The following is a 21,593-nucleotide window of genomic DNA, read 5'->3' as shown; positions in this document are numbered from 1 at the left end:
GGTCTCCTATGCAAATGAGAGATCGCAAATTAGAAATGCTAGTTAAAGTTTTGAGACACAGTCTTACTTATAGGTTTACCTGCCTCGCAGCCAGTGAATTTGCCTGATGTGCTTGGTCAATGAGCATCAACTGTTGTTTTTTCGGTCATGCCGTTTCCCCGTTGTTTCGAACCACTGGATTGAAGTTTTGGAGGGGGCGTTCCTTGCCAGGTTTACCAGTTGCTTCTAGTTTCTGGTGTCTTGCGTTGTGGGGATGAGTGCAGACTGCTTAGTCTTACATTTGGCAATCTCTGTGATGTCCATAAAAGTCTTTTGAGTGGTTTGCAGAAGTCATGGACACCTAAGAAGATGTTTTTGTAGGGCTTAATTGTTATATTGGAAACGTGACAAAATATTCAATTGTTGGCCATATTTTGTGTAATTTGCGTGTTAATATTTTTGGTTTTCTATGTTGTCTTCCCAGGGAGAAGAAGAAGGAGCAGGAGAGGGACGAGCTGTGGAAGAAGCTGGACGAGTTGAGGCTCAGCAACACCAATCTTTTCCAGAACAACAGCCGCGGGCTCCCTTGTGTCCAGAACAACAACAACAACAACAACAACAATAGTAATAATGACAACCAAGACAAGAGCGCTGAGGCTGCAGCTGTCGCCACAGACAACAAGGGTCCTGAGGTCAAAGATCCTGACGTCAGCGTGGCAGCCAGTGAGAGCACCCCATGTGCCAAATGACACCGGATGTCCGTTTTTTATTCCGTAACGGTTTGACATTGTGTTCAGGACTGTCAGGAGAGGATTAACGGAGACAGAAAAACACAAATTACACCTCAACAGTATATTAAATCTACTTAGAGTTACTTAGAATTTCTTTGGCAAAAAAATATATATATTTCAACTTAAGACTATTTTTGGATGTTACAGTGTGGCTGCAGTATATTGTTTGTCTGATCAAAGATTTATCCTTTCACATTTAGTTTCTTAACTGAAAATGATTTTTTTTTTTGTTATATTCGTTGTATTTGGGAGGGGAGAAAATAATGACTTGAATTCAATGTTTCCAATTGTGCTGCACTTAGACTTAGAAGCTGAATAGCTATTTAAAATGTCTATTTTATAATGTGCTTTTCCCTGTTGCTGCCAACACTTGGGTGCAAACCTTAAGGAAGAAGGGAACTGCAGACTTTGGGAGTATTTGGGGGCAGATGGGACCAGATCCATAATTAGATATTTAGTGTCCATTGATGTGTTATCAGGAGCAGAAGCAACAGGACAGCTAGAGAATGGAAGGTGCATGGCCAAAAAAAAAGATAAATCCTAAAGAAGAATAATCCCAGATTGATATCTCTGTGTCTCTAGTTGGGACTATGAAGTTAAAACTTGTTCACAATTAGGGTCAATGTCATATTTGTGAGATTATTTGTTGTTTTTGTTTCGGGTGTTGATAAATATTTTTTTTTAAATCTGGGTCAAAACGTGAAGCTAATAGGTGTAACGCAACACCTGCATTTATAAGATTACACTAAGGTATTGAGACAGGACTTTCAAAGATTTTCAAAGTTTTTTCAGCCTGACTGGAAATAAATGTGTTTCAACACTTTGGGAAATAGACTAATCGGCTTTCTTGCTGAAAATTAGACTAGAAGATTGATATGTTTTGTACTGCAAATATGAAGCTACAGTCTGCAGCTGGTTAGCTTAGCATAGCATAACGGCCGGAATCAGAAGGAATCCGCTAGCCTGGCTCTTTCTAAAGCTGTGTTCAGACCAACTTGAAGTCTAAAATAAAATAAAAAGAGTCATCCAGCAATGCGCTGTGTTGGCCAATCACATGCAGGCACACATTCCTGGTAGATTACCTCGCAATTGTTATGACCAAAGATAAAATAGTTATTTTACAAAAATAGTACTTATTTTACTTTCCAGAGGTGTAAAATCCTGTTTGTGGGTATTACAAACCTTTTAAACACATTATTCTGTTGCTCCACCTGGATTTGCTGGAGCATATTTCATTGTCTCACCGGGACTTTAAACACGCACTGGACTATACCTGAATTGTTGTTTTTACACTTGGTTGTTCATATTCATTAAACAAACATGCTCATTAGTGAGCTTTAGAGGAGATGGTAGGCAGACTTTTATACTTTTCCAGTCTTTATGCTAAGCTAAGCTAACCGGCTGCTGGCTGTAGCTTCATATTTACTGCCCAGACATGAGAAGTGTCGATCTTCTCGTCTAACTCTCGGCAAGAAATTAAATTAAAGAATTTCTCCAAATGTCGAACTATTCCTTTTTAAAAGTGATAGGTTAAGAAATAAAACATAAGACCTACAGTACAATATTTTTGACAAGGCAAATATTTTTGAATGTTTCATTTTGAAGATGGATTATGATGGGATGCGCTTGAGTGTATATTTGTTGAGTGTGTATATGTTAGAAGGAGGCTACTTAAAGGGATATGCCACTCAATTTAAGATTTCCTGTACAGTATGTTGTTTCCGTGGTCTAGGAAGAGTGCAGTCAGTGCTTAGGAACATAAATGGTTCTCTGTTAAAGCTGAAAAGCAAAGGCGTACACTTGTTTTACCACTTATCTGGTATTCTGCAATGCACATGAGGCTGATGTTGTATATTGTGCGTTTTTATATCCAAACACGATTCAACATAAAGTAGTTATATCAAAAACAAATGAACGCTTAAACACCAGAAAATCCAAGTAATCTTTACCATCAATGCCTGTTCACTCCCTGCATCTCCAGACTTTATAACCTCACATTTGCTTTTAGATTCTGATGTTGATGCTGAGTTGATAAAAGTATTCATAAACTTAATCTGACTGCCGTAGATCATAGGAACGACTTTTTTTTTTTTTTTTTTATTAAATTGAATGGTGTTCCCTCTGAACCTTGAGTGTCTGCTAGCTACTGAGTGTCTGCTAGCTAACTTCTTCAAAGTTCATATTTTTAGGTCTAGTCTTTTCTGATGCCTTTCTGTCAGTACAGCATTCCAACCTCTGTGACGTTATAAAACTGTTAGGGGAACCTGTTTTGTAATCGCAGATCTTATTTAGGTTTCACCATCAATTAAAGTCTACTTTATCTTTCTACTCAAAGCATAGCATAACCACCAGTGTCTTTTTTTCTCTCCTCTCACTTAGTGTGTTGAATTGTAGCACATCGAAGAGGGCACATGGTGCAATTTATGTCATCAGCATTTTGCCCCATGAAGAAAAGTTAAGGTTGGCGCTGCATATAACTAATGGATTTTTTTTTCTTCTTTTTTTTTTTTTAAATCCTAATGTGTACATAATCTTTATTTTTATCAAGTTGTCTTCATGTGTCATTTTTTTGTGATAATTTTTGTGATAACTTTTTTATTTAGAAGTTAAAAACAATTACAAACAACACACTGAGACATAAGAATGTGTCCCAGAGCCAAAAAAATACAGAGAGAAAAGGCGGGACGGAGGGAAACGTAAAAAGAACGAAAGAGTGACGTCCACAGTGCCCCTAGCCAATCATTGGCTACCCTTTTGAAAAAGAATAACTAAGCATTTGTTACCCATCTGCAAAATGGTAACTACCCTTTTTAAATAGGGTAACTCATCATTTGTGCAAACAAATGATTAGTTACCCTTTTCTGACAAGGGGTAACTAATCCTTCGTTACCCTTTCAAAAAACGGTAACTAATCGTTAACGACCCTTTTTTGTGTACCTTATTGTAAAGTGTTACCCGCCATCTAACCGCAGGTTGAGACATTGGGCCAATCGTGGTGGCACAAAGGTCCCCTTTATGGTCACAGACGGTGCCTTTGGGAGTAGCACTGCTTTATCAATTGAATGAAATAATTAAGGGGATGCAAAAAGAAAATCTATCCTGGAAAAAGATTTGTCTACCTTAGAAAAAGGAATAATCCTTACAGATGGGATTAACTCCAAGCCAAATATCTATAAGTCCCAAGCTGCTGGCTCATGATTTCAGAGCATTTGTGGCTTGAGTCTGAACCCCGGTGACCTTTGCGTTCCACCCGATCAATATTTGGGTCCCACACTGCACTGAAGTCCTTATCGACAACAAAAGAACACATTTTTAAAAACATTAGGTGCAGAAACTGACACAAGTGCAATTTTTCTAGAACTATATTCTACTGTAGAAATCACAATTCTGCCTGAAATGTGTGACCAATCCTTTAAAGTCCTTTAAAGTTCTTTATATTTATAAGGTGCAAAGTCAGTGGTGGAAATAGTACTATGATCTTTTCCAATGCCAATAAAACAACAAGCAGCAGCAGTAAAAGTTATCATTGTTTTTCAGAAACTAAAATATTCTATCGTAGCAATCATTACAGCTCATTTAATGACAATCATTACGGCTCATTTAATGACACCCGATAATTACAGCTCATTCTTTGCATTGCAGTAATAGCTGAAAAGGGCAATCGTTAATGTTATTTCCTGTGACAGTTGTGGCTAAATGACTATTTTCTATCTGGGTTTTTCCTCTGTTGGTTTTCTGTTGTCTCTGCCCTGTTGTCTCTGCGGTTTCCTTTTTCTTTTCTTTTTTTTTTCTCTCCCGCCTGCTGCTGCCAGCTGATTGCACACACCTGGTATTCATCCCACCATCACGTTCTCCCACCGCTCACACCTGCCTCCTCATCTACAATCAAGATTAGTATTTCAGCCCCGGCTCTAGAGACCGTCTTTGCTTGGTCGTTGCTCCAGTCACCCTGGTGAAACCCACATCAAGCTCTCTGGAACGATGATTTGTGTACCCTGTGTTGTAAGCTTACTTATGTTTTAGTGTTTCTTCCCTCAGCTCCACTCCTGTTTTCCATCTCCGGCCAGCTGGCTTCACCTCTCGGATCCCCTCCCATGGCACCCTGGCTTCTGTCTGCCTCCGTCTCCGCTCACAGCTCCAGTGTCTCCTCGTCGGCTCCTCGGTCCCTGCTCCCCCATGCTTCCCCAAGTATTCTCTCCTCCCCATCCTCCAGCCTCTTCTTCTCTGTCCCGGGCATCTTTTTCCTTCCCTTCTCCCCTCACTACTCTGTCACCTAGCGCAACAATTTCCACTTGTTGTCCTGCAATCAGTTGATGTTATTTGTTCCTCTTGTGCTTTTCCCGCTATGAAAAGTCAACACAAGTAAGTTACTTTAGTTTGAGTGCACAAATAAGTATAATTTTAAGTTCTAACTTCAGAAATAAAAGATTCTAACATAGCAATCCTTAGAGCTCATTTAATGACAACCTGTAATTACAGCTCACTCTCTGCATTGCATTAAGAGCTGAAAAGGGCGATCATTACGGTTATTTGTTCTACTTGTGCTTTTCCTTCTATGAAAAATCAGTACGTACGGGGCTATAAAAGTATAGGGTCCAATTAAAATAATCCAAATGATGTTACAGCTCACTGAGGGAGAAAAGCAAAAAGGTTACTTTATTTTGAATGCACAAATAAGTATACTTTAAAGTAATGATTTTCAACTCTTTATTTTATTTGGGCGGTAGGTGGTGGTTGGGAGTATTTAGGCCTTTTACCATTCTTGTACAGCAGGGTACAAGCGGCCGAAATGGGTTTCTTTAGAAAGGGGCTGGCGTCTCCCTTAGAGAGAGGGTGAGAATCTCAGTCATCCGTGAGGAGCTCGGAGTAGAGCCGCTGGTCCTTTTGCGTCGAAAGGAGCCAGTTGAGGGGGTTCGTGCATCTGGTAAGGATGCCTCCTGGGGGCCTCTCTAGGGAGGTGTTCCAGGCACATCCAGCTGGGAGGAGGCCTCGGGGAAGACTCAGGACTAGGTGGAGAGATTATATCTCCAACCTGGCCTGGGAACTCCTCGGGATCCCCCAGTCAGAGTTGGTTGATGTGGCTCGGGAAAGGGAAGTCTGGGGTCCCCTGCTGGAGCTGCTGCCCCCGTGACCTGAGACCGGATAAGCGATGAAGATGGATGGATGGATGGACCATTCTTGTACAGCAAACTGAAAATATGTTAATCTTTAATGATACTCATTTTGTACACAGACACACATACATACGTGCCTATGTATACTTTATTTTACAGAATACTTGATTTTAAAAGTAACTAAGTTAGGTTACAAGTAACTTTTATTAGTTACATTCAGCAGCTGCCAACTACAGCCCCGCCGCCTCAACATAAAAAGGACGACCAGTTTTGCGAACACTCACTTTTTTGGAAGTGCATTTTTAACAGTAACGTCAACATCTCCGGACATTTTAGGTTGAACTTAAAAACTATTTCATGAAAAAAATTGCCTACATGTTTTTTATAAACAAAACGAAATCCTTTCCGCGTTCGTCTTCTCCTGACCACAACTGTCCCGTTGTTGTAGCGCGTGCCCCGTGTGACGGTCCATCCCGTTGTCGGCGCCGTGTGGCCTTTCATTTCCACGTTGTTGTGTCCCCTAGAGACCCCACGGATTGTGTCCCAGCGGCTGCTGTTGCGTCCCCCAGAGCCCGCTGATCGCCTCCCGGCGACCACCACGAAATAAACGAGAAAATCGTGTCCCTGTTGACGAATCAATAGATCAAAATAACGTGACCATTTCATGAATTGCCGTAAAACCGGGTTGGCTGAAAACATGACTTGTTGCATACGCGACTTCACTCGGAAAATGCCAAAATAGATACGCACAACGACATGGATAAGTAACTTTAGTCTGATTACTGGTTTGGAAATAGTAACGCGTAAGATTACTTGTGACTGAAAAAAGTGGTCAGATTAGAGTAACGCTTCACTGTGTATATATACATACACACATTGACGCAAACCCATTTTAACGGCATCAATTTTTTATTGCGAGATTAACATTCTTTTTGGCGTAGCAAACTTTGTAGTTTCTTTCACATGCTTTGTTGTTTCTTTCACATGCTGTTGCAACAACTAGTAACGTTAGAAAAACTACAACACCACAGCGGATCTAGCTCATCCTGAAACAAAACAACAGGCACGCCGCCCACACTTGTTTGGGCTTGCGAGGCGACCAAAGAGTAGTAACGTTACGTTTTGAGTGGATGGCGAGCGCGAGACGCCAAAATGGATGCCAATAAGATTCTGAATGGAAAGTTCACAAACAACGAACAAAGTGATCTGTGTGTTTTGTCATTGTGTACTGAGCTTTCATCGCAGCACGTCAAGTCTGAAATACCACTTGATGGCCAATCACACAGCTGATGCTAATTCTCCTCCCCCCCCCCCCCCCCCCCCCCCCCCCATCAAAGTACTTTTTTCACCATTTTATTGATGGTCAATGTTACATTGTGTGAGAGATTATTTGCTCCAAGTGAGAATGTTGCGTGTGAAATTAAACACCACAGTAGGCTATATGCCAATGGTGTTTTCCTTTTAAAAAAAAAAAAAAAAAAACATTTGTACAACACAAGCTGATCCCCTTTTCCATGTTGATAAGAGCATTCAAATGAGAAAAAATAATGGGACAAAAATAAATCAAGGGACATTTAGAATAGATAAAAATGTGCGATTAATCGCGAGATACCTATGACATTGATGCGCTTAATCGCGATTAAATATTTCAATCGTTTGACAGCACTAACATGTGTTAAAGATGAAAAATAAAGAGCTAGAAGCTAAATGGAAAATATGCATATATTTACAGGATCTAATCCACCTAATTGGAGGGTTTAGTCGCTCTATTTAACCTAATCAAGCATTCCGTGTTACTTCCTCATCTCACCCGTCAGAGAGACATCCTGTCTGTCGCCTCTGGGGCTCCGGAGGAGCAGCAACACATTTTCCTCCAGAGAGTTTAAAAGCATGCACGCGCGCGGCGCCTCCATGCTTTTCACGGAGCAATTTAGCTCGCGCTGTAAATTACCATGGTGACACAGCCGCCTGCATAAAAGCCTACGTCCACACTTCTCACTTTGTGAGTCCGGATTGTGACCGTGACAACGTCGTCAGAACCAGCTCCATGACTCCGAACTCCTCCGAAGACACTCGGACCATCTCTGTCTTCACCTCCAAGCTGACTCCAGCGGCTGACGTGTGTGTGGGACTGGTCATCCTCTCCGTCGGTGCGTAGCCTTTTATTTAACATTTATCATTTGTGCCTCACGTGAAAACATTTACACACTATGACAAGCGAGAGGTCATGTCAAGCCTAACGCGCACACAGGTGTGTGTGTGTGTGTATACACTGCATAATGTATGTGTGTGTGTTATTTGTTTCAGTTAAAAGTAAATGTAAATTCTACTTATTGTACAGCAAAACAATCCAAATCATCGTTCTAAATAGCTGAAACAATATAGCTAGAAATGATGCTAGTTTGCTGAAATAAAGGAAACAAATTCACTTGGTATTTAATGTAAAAGAGCACTTTTTCTTGTTGAAAAGTAGGACTTATGACTATTTCTTTTACTTAGTCTATTTAATGTTTTCGATGGTTAGGTTTGTTCTAATCTTTTATTTGTATATACATAGTTAATGTAGTTTTATATCCTTTTCTACCACATTTGCCTGTATCTGTTGCTGTAGTTTTCTTTTCCTTTTCTTTTAAATCTATTTTCTCATATAAACAAATTGAAACGTTTATGTGTCGTCCATATAGTTATTATTATATAGTCATTGCACTGTAAAGTAATCACCTTTCAAAGGACCTTTTTCACAGCAGATATTTTGACTTGTCATCTTAGGAAAAGCACAGCTGAAATTGAGAACCTTAACGATGGCTCAATTCCATCAAGTGTCCCAGTAAGCTATTTCAGTGGGTCAGCATGCACAAAAGCAGGGCCTCTCCTAAGTGGAATGCAGCCATCATTAATGGTTTTGAATACACCTGTGCTTTTCCTACTATGACATGTCCAAAAAAAGCATGTGAAAAAGTCTATTAAACACATATTTACAAGAAAAAAGACTCAACACATGTTTAAGTAGAAATCAGAGAGCAGACACCTCAATTGAATTATTTAATCGTAGAAAAAGGTTTGACATTTTTAATCTGCACTTGGATCATAATGCGTCAAATGGATTTTTCTTTCTTTCAATAAGACATCCGAACATTGGAAGACATCCGGCTCAAAACCAGCCAAACTCCTTGATCGGGAGTGTGAGAGAGTGATTTTCTTTCATTAATTGTGCTTGTCGGTCGCCATCTTGAACTGATTTCCTGTAAGCTTGCAAATCAAATGAAACTTTGCTATCACAGGAAGGGAGGGGTTAATCTATTTAAAGTACATACTGAACATACAGATGGACATGCAAGCATGTACACATGCACATATACATATATAAGCTCTCAAGATCCTATTGTGTATGCTATCCTTGACCATGATTCGGAGTGTAATGGATTGAATATAGTACCCTCATCTGAAGTGTCCTTTGTGCTCATTGTTGTCAGTGTGTAGCCTATCATCCACAGAGATGGGAAGAAACAAAGTACAAATACTTTGTTACTGTAGATTTTTCAGATATTCTTTTTTTCGGGCGACTTTTTACTTTTAAACCCTTACATTTAAAACAAATATTGGTACTTTCTATACCTTACATTTTACAAAATTGGCTTGTTTTGTACAAAAGGTTGTCTATCAGGTGTGACTGAGTGCATGTCGGAGAATATCGCGGACACGCGCCTCACACCGCGGGCGCGCACGCCACACGGAGGAAAAAAGTGAGAGAAAAGAGAGACTGTGTGTGTGTGTGTGTGTGTGTGTGTGTCTGTCCCCTTGAGAACTGTAAGTCGTAAAACTTACAATAGGTTGTCAGTTCATTTTATTGGTCTATAGTTCTGGCAAAGTTAGTTATCTAGTGATTTTGTTGTGTGTTCTTCACCTGTTTGCTAGGTTACACCTGGCTGTTGATTCATAATGGCGATTGTTGAACGCCCTTGCTCACGTTTTTATTTTCGGTGCATTATTAACATGCTACAGTAGTTACACTGCATTATAATGTAATTAATAGTGGGTTTATTGTCATTATTTACAAACATGATTCCTATGCATTGTGTATGGTAGCCTTTACAATGTTATTTATTTCTTTGCAGAACCAAACACAGCCATAGCAGAGCTACCCACGCCCGTGTTGCTTGATTTTAATAAAGCATCAAAAGTGTGATGGTTTGGGCGGTTTCTTTGTTTTTTGTGGGTCCTGTCTTGTCTACTCGTGTTTGTCTTAGTTTCCTCCCCGGTTTTGTGTGGTAGTCTGTCTCGTGCCCCCTAGTAAGTGTCTGTATGTTCTGTTTCCTGTTTTATGTTAGTCTGGTTTCCTGTTCTGTCTCGTCTTGCCAAGCTTTACTTTTGTATCTGTAGCTATCTGATGTTGTCACTCCCCGATGTAAGTCGAGTACAGATTTAAGTAGCGCATGCTCAGATTTAAACTGTTTACGACATAACTGTCATACTGAAATGTGTGAAATTCCTGAAATAATAAACTTTTCTCATTACAAACAATAACAGAACATGGTAATCATTTCAAAATGGCATTCAAGTGACAGCTTTGCTGTGTTTGATTGCTAAGTTGTAGCCAGCAGTGAACGAACTTGGTTACGTAGGTCCATTTTTAGTGTACTGACATTACAGAAGTCTCTCTTTAGCATCTTGTATGCTACTTGTCTCAAAGTGACTCATGCGCAACTCAAATCTGCACTTGACTTACACTGGGGAGTAACAATTATCATTACCTAATGTGTGACTCCCAACAAACATAGTATAGAAGTGAGATGTCTCACTCTGTAGCTAAAACAGAGAGCCAAACACACAGGGTGAAAAGAGAGCTGCAGCAATATGCAGTACATCAATGTTTTTTTTTTTTTTTTTTTTTTAAATGAAACCATGTAAAGCTATTCTGGTATAACCTCAAAATACAATTATAAAACTGAAAATTAACATAATATAGGTGCTTTAAAACATGGCTGTACAATTACTATTACTGCACACATCTGTCAGATGTAATGTGTGTTCGGTGTGACCTAGTCATTGTTGCTGTCGCTCCATCTCTGCTGCCTGCCTCCGTTATGTCTTGTATGTGCTTTCAGTGTGGACCTCTGAGATTTTTCTCTTGTTTCTTTCGTATTGTCTTTACTACATGGACTGTCATTGCTGTGATCTGTGCTTGTGCCACGTCTTTGTATGTCTTAACCCTATTTGCTTAGGCCTGCCGTTTTATTATAGATTTAGTGTAACTCATTTAAATATGTTAACCATTGTATTTTAGGATGCCTATTGTCAGCTGGCCAAGGACTACAGCTGGAAATTGGATAAAGGGGAGGATAAAGGACAACATTATAAACTAAACTCCCCCCAGTCAAGACAACTGTCTTGGCTCATGACAGATGGCCTCACTGATGGTCGTTGTCTCTCTCCTGATGCTATGACATATTGTCCTGATGTTACCAGTGGCCAAACAAAAATAAGTTAATGCAACATGAATTTTGAGAAGAAATGTTTTCCTCTTCTTTTTAGTTCTGCTCTCTGTTCTGGGAAATGGGCTGGTTCTGGTAATTTGTTACCGCAGGAGGAAGAAGATGGTGGGCTCAGAGTTGCTGTGCGTCAACCTAGCCGTGGTCGACTTCCTCTGCTGCATCTGCTTCTACCCGCTCTCCATCCTGTCCTCTTTCCACCACCGTTGGCTTGGAGAAAACATCACATGTGTTTACTACGGCCTCGGCTGCTACATCTTTGGCCTGTGTGGCATGTTCACCATCGCCGCCATCAGTATAATCCGCTACCTGAAGACCTGCTACAGCTCCATTTATGGTTAGGGCAGTTTGTTGTTGCTTGAAAGGATGTTAAAGGGTTCAAGGACAGCACAGATACAAGTATTTTTTGCCAATGCTTTAGGACATTGTTTGGTAATTTTACAACAAATAATCCTACTCTAAAGCTTTCCACAAAGCCCGTCATGCTCCATATAGGGATGTAACAATTACCGGTGTAACGGTAAACCATGATAAAAATGTTGACGATAACAACAATTACTGCTTTCATTTAAAAATATTTTTATCACGGTGGATTTCCACCATGTGTTTAATCCTTCCCAGCTTCATCTGCTACTCCTGAGGTTGCCGTGCAGGCGCACTGTGTAGCCTAATGTGCGTTTCTTGACGTTGGAATCATGGCGGAAGGAGGAGATGACAGCATTCAGGACATTTATCAGCCCTCTAGGAGGACGAAGTTTGATGCATGGGCATATTTTGGTTATTATAAGAATACCGAAGGACAGTTGATTGAAGATAGTTATCCTTTCTGCAGAACGTGCAGGAAACACTTATAAAAATACCATGACGATGTCCACTCAGTTGGTAGAGCAGGCGTACATATATAAAGGTTTACTCCTCGACCGTGGGTTTGACTCTGACCTGCGGCCCTTTGCTGCATGTTATTCCCCCCTCTCTCCCCTTTCATGTTCATCTGTCCTGTGAAAATAAAGGCCTAAAAATGACCCCAAAAAATCTCTATAACCTTTTGCTTACATTTTCATACGTTAAACTCTAGCGCCATATAAGATTTTTTTTTTTTTGTGTAGGTAAGCAAAGTAAGGCAGGGTGTTTCAAAACCTTTTTACTTACTTAACTTGTTCTTTCTTCCTTATGTCAAAATGTAAGAAGTTACATCAGAATGCATTGTTGCTTTATGCTTCAGTAACTATTTTTAGATGGCACAAATGTCACAGTAAACACTCTATTGTGTAAAGAACATGCCTGTGCATAACACATTAATGTTACCGTGATAGAGCCAGATGTTGACAGAACTGATGTCTCCTTTTACTAAGAACTGCTGGGTTTGTTTTTCTTTTATCATATAGCTTGACATTTACTTTTCTTAAAAAAACTCACTTAAGAAAAACGTCGCTATAATTTGTTAAAAATAACACTATCCATTAAAAAAAGTGTACTCTATATGAAAAAAAGATTCGTCATTACTTTAGTCACAAAGGAGAGACAAAAATAAAAAAAGCGAGTCAGTTCTTTTTTTTTTTTTTTTTTTTTTTGGGTTGAGAAGATTATACCACACATGTCTGTATGGAAAAATGATACTACAGTCAGTTAGCTTAGCACAAGGACTGTAAACACGGTGAAAAAGCTAGCTTGGCTCTGTCAAAATGTAACAAAATCTGCCTACCAGCACCTCAAAAGCTCACTATTAAAACGTTATATTGTTTGTTAAATCTTGACAGTTTTTTTTTTTACCTTTTTGGACAGAGCCATGCTAGCTATTTCCCCCATTTCCAGTTTTGTGCTAAGCTAACTGGCTGATGGCTATAGCTTCAAATTTCCACACAAACAGGAAATCATTTCATCTAACAAGAAAGTGAATAAGCAAACTTGCCAAAATGTCAAACCACTCCTTTAGGCACCAAGGCAGCTGAGACATTGAATGTATACAATATGTAACTCAGCAGTAACACTATTGGATAACTTTTTTTCACAGCTGGGTGGCTGAAAGGAGCTAACATCAACATAGCGTGCGGCTCCACCTGGCTCATCGCTGCTGTGTGGTCCAGCTTGCCCCTGTTTGGTTGGGGCAAGTACGTCCCTGAGCCGTACGGACTGTCCTGCACCATCGCCTGGAAGGGATATCATACCTCAGCCAAGGATGCCTTCTACGTCATCTGCTCCTTCGCCTGCTTCACAATGGTTCCAGTCCTCCTCATCGTGGTGTCCCAGTGTCAGATCCTCTACAAGGTGTCTCGCTTCTCCCACTTGCTGTCTGCGAAACACAGCCGCAACAAACTGCGATACGCTGAAAAACAACTCTCCATGGTGAGCAAACATTGTTTTTTTTGGGGGGCTACATCCTTGCCAGGAGCAGTGACTACCCGAAATCTAGGTACATATGAGGAGTCAAGACATACTCTTGGACTTGACTGCTCTAAAACTTGACTCATTTGAGATTGATTTGACTGTCCTATCAGTTTTGAGACTGAAGTAGAAAAACAAAACATTTAAAGCAACACTAGAGAACATTTTGCAACTAAAAAAATAAATGTTTCCAAAATCATTTCAGTGGTTCACCATAACAGGGTGAACGGCACTTCTACATTCGCTTTGCGGCTCTCGATCTGCCATAACTGCACTATGCAAGTTTGCCAGATTGGGTAGCGGCTCTGTAGTTTGAATGAGACAAAATGGGACAATTCCACTTCTAACCTGTAGGAGGACCGAAGCGGGAATAGTTTTCTAGTGTTGCTTTTAGTCTCAGGTTTTTAACCTGGTAAGAAAAGACATGATGGGACTTTTTCTAAACAACTTGAGACATCATTGGAGACTTGACTCGATAACTATTATGATTTGATACTATGAATAAAATTGAATTAAATAGAACACTTGTTAAATAGAACACTTACTTGATAAAATACAAAGATCTATATATACTAACAAAGCCCTGAGGTTGAAGGTAATTTCCTGCTAAATAGATCCTCTTGTCTGGCGAACAAAGCTGTACAGTAGTTTGGGTAAAAAGAGACTAGGGACTTGGGTCTGGTTCCAATATCGATATTTCAGAGTTAAAAGACTGACTATGATAACGATATCTTTTTTTTTCTACGTGACATACTTTTTCTTTTTAGGATTCCTTAGAAGTATTTAAAGAATTGTAAACAAGATATAAACTGTAGTATTATTTAGATAAAATTAGAAACAATCTCTGGACAAATTTTGTAAAGAGACAGTCAAGGGTGTAACTTTGGTGTGAGAAGTAGGGGGGACACAAAAGAGGAATCTGGGGGTCTGCCGCCAAAAAAGGTTTGCTATTCTAACCATATTTCCTGCATTTCTAAGTAATTTTAGGGACTATGATGAATCAAAGTCCGGGAAATAATTAAGTTGATCATAATTATAGATTCTTCCAGAAAATAAGAAAGAAATTCTAGAGGCATGAAAAGTTAACGTTATCCGGGACTTTACTTTAGAAAGAGCAAAGATTAGATGCTCTTAATGCTCTTTTGGACAATCTCCTAGGAAACAAGCTTCATGGGAGTACAGCCCTCTGTTACTAGTGTGCATCGTGAGAAATGATTCATTGAGTTTCAAATGTTTACAGCGCAATGACAATTCCAGTGTAGTAATCTTCTGTAATCTGTTGCCTCCTCTTCCAGATGTTTTTCTGCATCAGCCTGGGTTTTATAATTGCCTGGGCGCCATACGCTATTGTGTCCTTCCTCTTCATTTTCCACAAGGGGACCCAGTACATGGCTCCTGAGGGCTTCGTGTTTTCCGCCCTCTTTGCCAAAAGCTCCCACATCTACAACCCATTTATTTACTTTTACTTTAACCAGCCTTTCCAAAAGGAGCTCCGCTGCCTGCTCTGTCCCAAGTTGGGAGGAAACCAAGTGGGCGTCGACTTTGCCGAAGTCCAAGTTCAATATCCCATCCACATTCAGCTCCAGGAAAGACGCTACGTCCAAAAGAAGAATGTTGATTTATCTTGTGTCATAACTCACAGCAAAGAAAAGGACAAAGAACAAAGAATCGCACAGAAACCGCAATCGTGTCGTGATCAGGCCGGTATATGCCAGTGTGTAAAACAAAACATTTCATAAAACACTTTAACATTTCACTCAGCATTTCAACATTTCACAAAACAGCAAAGCAAAAAATAAAATGACATTTGATGAGACCCAAACCGGAAAAGGTAGGTACGTATTGGACAATGATTCCTCGTTGCAGATTGGATGGACTGGCTGTCAGTCTGTGACAAACGGTAGTTCTTCTCCTTTTGGATTTAAGGCAGACTGATGACCTACGGCTGGTAGGTAGGTAGGTAGACACAAAACTAAAACCCAGATAACATAAATGCACGCCCAAATAATTAACAAAACCTTGTTAAAAACATCAACTAGGACAGGAACAGTTCAGAACACAGTCCCATGAGCCTTTGTACTGCTTAAATTCAGAACAGTCAATTTAGGGCGCAAGGCGTCACGCCTGCCGTTACAGCCTACTATATTGCGCTTCAGAGTGTAACCTATGTTGCAACCTAAAAGTATTATTTTAGAATAGCCTAGAATAGGGATATGCTTAATTCTGTAGGCAAATTTTGTTGTAATTTAATTTGATAATTGAATATTCTATTTATATTCTGTATCGTGCGTCGTCGCCAGACAAAATGTATTGAGTGAATTCCAGTCAATCAATATACAGTAAGCCTATGTTATAGCCTATAGGTTTAAATGTATTTCAATTCATTCAATACATGTTCCAGGCCCTTTATCCATTATACAAGTTGCTCTTAAAGTACTGACAGTGTAAAAATAATACAATTAAATTCTAGTACCTCATCACCTTATGTGACCTGGAGCCTACCGTTGGAAGAAGCCATTTTAACTCTAACATTGATTGAACATTGGCACCATCTACTGGATCATACACTAATTGCCTTTATTAAGCATAATAGATCTGTTTACCTGTAACTTTATGTACGTATATGCATGCATGTATACACTTTATCATATAGTACCAGTGCTTAAATTGGCTTTTGTAGGAGGGGGAGCCCTTATTTACGGTGAATGGTCATCATTCAAAATCGCGCCGTAAAACTACTTGTTTTTTCACACCAAATTGGGTATTCAGTATTCAAACAAAGAAATACTTTACAATTCACTTACTTTTTTTTTTTTACCTTTAGGCTAATGTTAACAGACAGGTAACGGATTTTACACTTGGTAAATGTATGAAATTGAACATGTTTGAAAATATTGGTTGACAAATATGTAAACAAGAAAATTTTGTTGATTTAAGAGAATCTGGGAAAATTTCTGATGGGGGCAGTCTGGGGGTCCACCCCCAGAATTTTTTTTGCATAAAATTCTTTATTCCCTGCATTTTGGTGAATTTGTATGCACCTATTTCTATATTTTTCTGAATCAATATGCCTGAAATATAAAAAACTATACAGTGGGGAGAACAAGTATTTGCTACACTGCTGATTTTGCAGGTTTTCCTACTTACAAAGCATGTAGAGGTCTGTGAATTGTATCATAGGTACACTTCAACTGTGGGAGACAGAATCTGAAAAAAATCCAGAAAATCACATTGTAAGATTTTTAAATAATTGGAATTTTATTGCATGACATAAGTATTTGATAAATCAGAAAAGCAGAACATAATATTTGGTACAGAAACCTTTGTTTGCAATTCTAGAGATTATATGTTTCCTGTAGTTCTTTTTGGCCCACTCCTCCATACAGACCCACTCCAGATCCTTCAGGTTTTGGGGCCGTCGCTGGGCAGTACAGACTTTATGCTCCCTCCAAAGATTTTCTATTGGGTTCAGGTCTGGAGACTGGTTAGGCCACTCCAGGACCTTGAGATGCTTCTTACAGAGCCACTCCTTAGTTGCCCTGGCTGTGTGTTTCGGGTCGTTGTCATGCTGGAAGACCCAGCCACGGCTCATCTCCAACGCTCTTACTGAAGGAAGGAGGTCGTTGGCCAAGATCTCCTGATTCATGGCCCCATCCATCCTCCCCTCAACACGGTGCAGTCGTCCTGTCCCCTTTGCTGAAAAGCTTCTGTGGTCCCAGCTCAAGTAAACAAGTATGGCGTTATGAAATCGGGGGGGGGGGGGTAACTTTTGCTGCTAAAGATTTCTAAAGAATTTTTGCTATATTTTACCTTTTAAAAGTAACTTGCCCAACACTGCTAAGGACATAACAATGGCACATTGTTTTTTTGTGGAATAAATACATTTTGTAATATTGGATTGTATAAGTTCGACAATCAACTAGTGTGGAAAACAGGAAAACAGGAAATAAACAGAGGTATGGATTAACAACGTGTATGCCTGTCACATCTACTGCAGTCAGATTTGCTTTGGTCCCTCGGAAGGAATCACTTCACGTGGGTAGGTATGACATTTTGAACATGTTTAGAGGCTAAACACATGTTTAAAACTTGCCCTGTTTAAGCCTGTTGGGTGCTAACTCTAGCACGGTGATAACACGGTGTAGGCAGTGCTGATTAGTTTCATATTTCTTGCTACTGACAGCACTCCAAATTTCCAAACAACAGAGCTACGTGTTGAAGTTGACCAGAATTCTCCTTTAACAGCCTGCGTTCTGTTACATTCTTAGATCCTCTATACTCTCCATGAGTAGCAGCAGAACTCAAGTTCAAGTTGTCATTTCAGTGCTGTATTCAGTGATGAATACTGACATGTAAACAATTACAGTCTACCTGTAAATGTTATAATTATATGGTACATGCAAATATGATCTGTGTTACATGTTTGTGTATTATGACTTTGAAGTATTTGTCAACTTGGTAGTTCTTGGCACTTTAAATCATAGGTGACACAAAAAGTCAATCATGTATTTCTGTTTTTATTTGCCAAATCCAGAAGGTGATAATGTTGATAATGGCTGAATTCTATTAATGTATACTAGGGGCGGCTGTGGCTCAGGTGGTAAGAGCGGACGCCTCCCAATAGGAAGGTTGGTAGTCGATCCCTGGCCCTGCAGATTCATGTTGAAGTGTCCTTGGGCAAGACTTTGAACCCCGAATCCATCCCGATGCTGCGCCATTAGAGTGTAAATGGGTGTAAATGTTTATGTTTATTTATTTGTCCATTTACCAGTTGATGGGCTCTGTAGTTGGCTCACTGGTACAGCTAAATGGAACAGAGACATCGTTAATGTCATAGTGTGTTTTTAATAATACTAGCAGTGTGGCTGTATAAATCTGTTACTTCGGGCCTGACTGAAATATGTCAACAATGGGTGATTCTTCTGTTCTTTAAACATGACTTTACTGTAGCTGCAGTTTGCTCTATTTTATTTCCTTCTTTCTCCCTTTTCATGTCTAAGCTGTCCTGTCATAATAAAGGCCTAAAAAGCCCCCCCCCCAAAAGAAATAGCTGAAGGTACATGGACAAATTTTTGTATTTGGCCACTAAGTCTGTAGTAACTGTCTGTTTGTAACTCAGATACTGACAGAAAGTTGATCAGTGAGTTTGTCCTTGTAGTGTTTTCTCTCTCTCTGTAGCCCTTAAAACTCAATTTTTCTAACACTCAGCTGTCCCTTGGGACATTGAAATTATATTTAATATGTAAAATATATAATAAAAATTCTTTAAAGCACAGAAATTGAAAGTCCATCATAAAATCATCCATCCTAAAAGATACACAGAGAAAATAGCAAAATACAATGATGAATGATATCAATTTTATTTGAATTGCGATTGATAAACTGTTCAACATTCATATATTCTCTCATTCCTATTCAGTCCGTGGTCTAAACCACTGGTGATTCAACAGCCGCTTAAATGGAAAGAAATTCAAATTCCCTCACAGACCAGAATCACTTTTATCTCATTTTTTAATGCTCAGTCTGAGCGATTTAACAGCTTAATACATATTAATGAGAAACCGATTCATTTAATGGCACTCTGACTGATTCATGAGCTCCTTGTAGTCCAATGTGGTGGTAATTTGAGTAAAGAGCAAACTCCATCAGGGCTGTAATAGTTTTAACAGTTATCTAAATGGTGATAACAGCCCTGTACTCAATGATTTAATATATCATAAAGCCATATTCAGATTTTTGATCATTACAATGGATTAAAAGTCTATGTGTAATGGTAAGTTGTCAGTTGTAGATCTTGCTTTTTTCAGAACAACAGTATGCATTGTCCAGCACCAAGCGGAGGACAAACCAAGTTAGCAACTAGCTAGTGAACACAGTGAATCATTTAAAAGCTAAAAGGCCAGGTATTTCACCCAGGAGTTGGTGGATACCAAAAACTAAAAGGAAAGTGAATATTGGACATACAGTGTGTCTATATAGGAGTAGCAAGAGTAGCCCGTTAGCAGAGCAGCAGCAGCTTCAGTACTCCATTTTAGTTTACACAGGATGCATTCAGGCACAGTATTGAGTGTAGGTCACTATTGTGTTGGCAGCTCTCCAAACCCAATTCATGTAAAACAGAATAAAATAGTCTTAAAGTGGGAAAATGCGCTTTGGGCCGTGTTTGCCATTGTATAAAACAAGTAAAATGTGTGATGTTGCACAGCCTGCTTAGACAGCTGGATTGATTAATAATAGCATATCATTGCTGTTGGGCGAAAACCTTGTATGTTCAGAAGCGTTGCATATCAACAAAGAAACGAATGACTGAAAGATGATGAAAGAGTGACTTCTTTAAATATCAGGACACCAAAGCAAGATTAAAGTACTGGTTAGAGATAATATGTCAGACTGTTCCTGTGAAAGGTATTTAAAGATGCGCAGTGTTTAGCCCAGCGTTGTGTATGTGCTACAGTGTTGTAGCAGGCATTCCTCATCCTCCTCTCCTCTCCTCCCCTCTCAACCAGCCACACGTTGTCTTTGTTAAGTTGTTGTGTTAGATAAGTACTTTTCCGCTTTCAATTGCAAGGGTGGACCTCCAGGTGTGTTACTTTAGTTTTTCTCCTGTTTTCTCAGTTAGGGAGGTAAGTCATTGTTATTCTTTTGGCCATATTTTGGTATTTTAGGTTAATATCTTGCTTTCTAGACAGTGTTGTTTTGTTTGTTATTTTTATGGTAGGCCACCCTGAAGTTTTAAGTTACATATATCTGTTTAATCATAAGTTATATTTAATGTCAAATAAATACATTGTGACAACAAAACAAGTTTTTTGGCTACTTGGGGGACGGGTAGATGGGGGCTTTCTTCTTGTTCATGTTGCGTCCTAGGCACCCCTAGACTGGGGCGTAACATACAGATTATGTAACCTCTTGACAATAGGCTGCATTGATGAGTGTTTTCTCCATCAGCAACAAGACTTAATTGCAATTTTTTCCATGAACAGGGTTATATCAGGATTAGACTGTGGTGACGCATTCTCAACAATGTTTCTGAATGCTGTAAAAAGCAAGGAAAGATATCAACATGCTGTCAAAAGGTAGCACTGCAGTGCTTTAGTTAATGTGTTCAAATATTCCAATTTGGAAGGAAAAAGCTGCATCTGGCTGAGAGATATCTTCACCAAGAGACATCTATGGTGGCCCTGAGAGGCCAAAACACGCAACATTAAGAAAATGCACACAAATAGACCACAACACGCAACAATAAGAAACCATTCTGCTTTAGTCTACATAACGTTGTACACAAAATGGTAACATGTTCATTTGTCGTACAGACTAAAACTCAACTTCTAATTAATCAGAAACCAAACACACCAAAAAAAGTACAAACTAAATACCTAATCTTTTCTAGCCTATGTCATAATTTTAAGAAGTCTCAAGATGAGAAACGGGTATCTCTCTCTCTCCCCCGCCTCTGCCTGCTGGGCTGTGGCAGTGTGTGTGTGTGTGTGTGTGATGGCTGGGCCAGCGAGATTGTTAAACTTGCAGTGGTTTATGGAGTTTAATGCCAAAAAGACAGTTAACCACAGGTTCCTGTTGATTTTATGATGGACATGTGTTGTGATGTTTAAACAAACGATTTGTCAACGGCTAAATAAAAGCCTCTTATATACGAGTCCGGTCTGAAAGACCTTCAGCTTACACCCGGGTCTCCGACCATGACTGTCCGAGCGACAGGCCCCGGGAGGCGCTAGCTGGCTATCGCATCCCTTTATGGAGCTTCTCAACTCATTTATTTGTTCATTTCTTTCCTAAAATGTTCTCAGAAGTGAATTTGGTGATGAATCAAGTGGCAAAAA

The 21,593-nt window shown here is 39.6% G+C and overlaps 2 protein-coding genes across 3 annotated transcripts in view; both read left to right on the top strand.

Annotated features, from left to right (window-relative positions):
• ppp2r5a (protein phosphatase 2, regulatory subunit B', alpha isoform) overlaps positions 1–3,109 on the top strand; it is a 40,394-nt gene extending 37,285 nt beyond the window's left edge. For both annotated transcript variants that reach the window (XM_032542292.1, XM_032542291.1), the window contains exon 13: positions 464–3,109. In XM_032542292.1, the coding sequence (XP_032398183.1) occupies positions 464–728 (265 nt within the window). In that variant the 3' untranslated portion in view covers positions 729–3,109. The remainder of the gene's footprint in view (positions 1–463) is intronic.
• Positions 3,110–7,729: 4,620 nt separating this feature from the next.
• On the top strand, positions 7,730–17,595 carry opn8c (opsin 8, group member c). Its single transcript, XM_032542293.1, is given in 5 exon segments — positions 7,730–8,034; positions 11,417–11,710; positions 13,385–13,716; positions 15,051–15,405; positions 15,408–17,595. Coding segments are annotated over 5 exon segments (1,128 nt in total). The 5' UTR covers positions 7,730–7,931; the 3' UTR covers positions 15,452–17,595.
• Positions 17,596–21,593: the final 3,998 nt, after the last annotated feature.

This window comes from Etheostoma spectabile, chromosome 18, assembly GCF_008692095.1.
Source record: "Etheostoma spectabile isolate EspeVRDwgs_2016 chromosome 18, UIUC_Espe_1.0, whole genome shotgun sequence".
Classification (NCBI taxonomy): Eukaryota; Metazoa; Chordata; class Actinopteri; order Perciformes; family Percidae; genus Etheostoma; species Etheostoma spectabile.
This window is presented reverse-complemented; position numbering and strand designations above follow the sequence as displayed.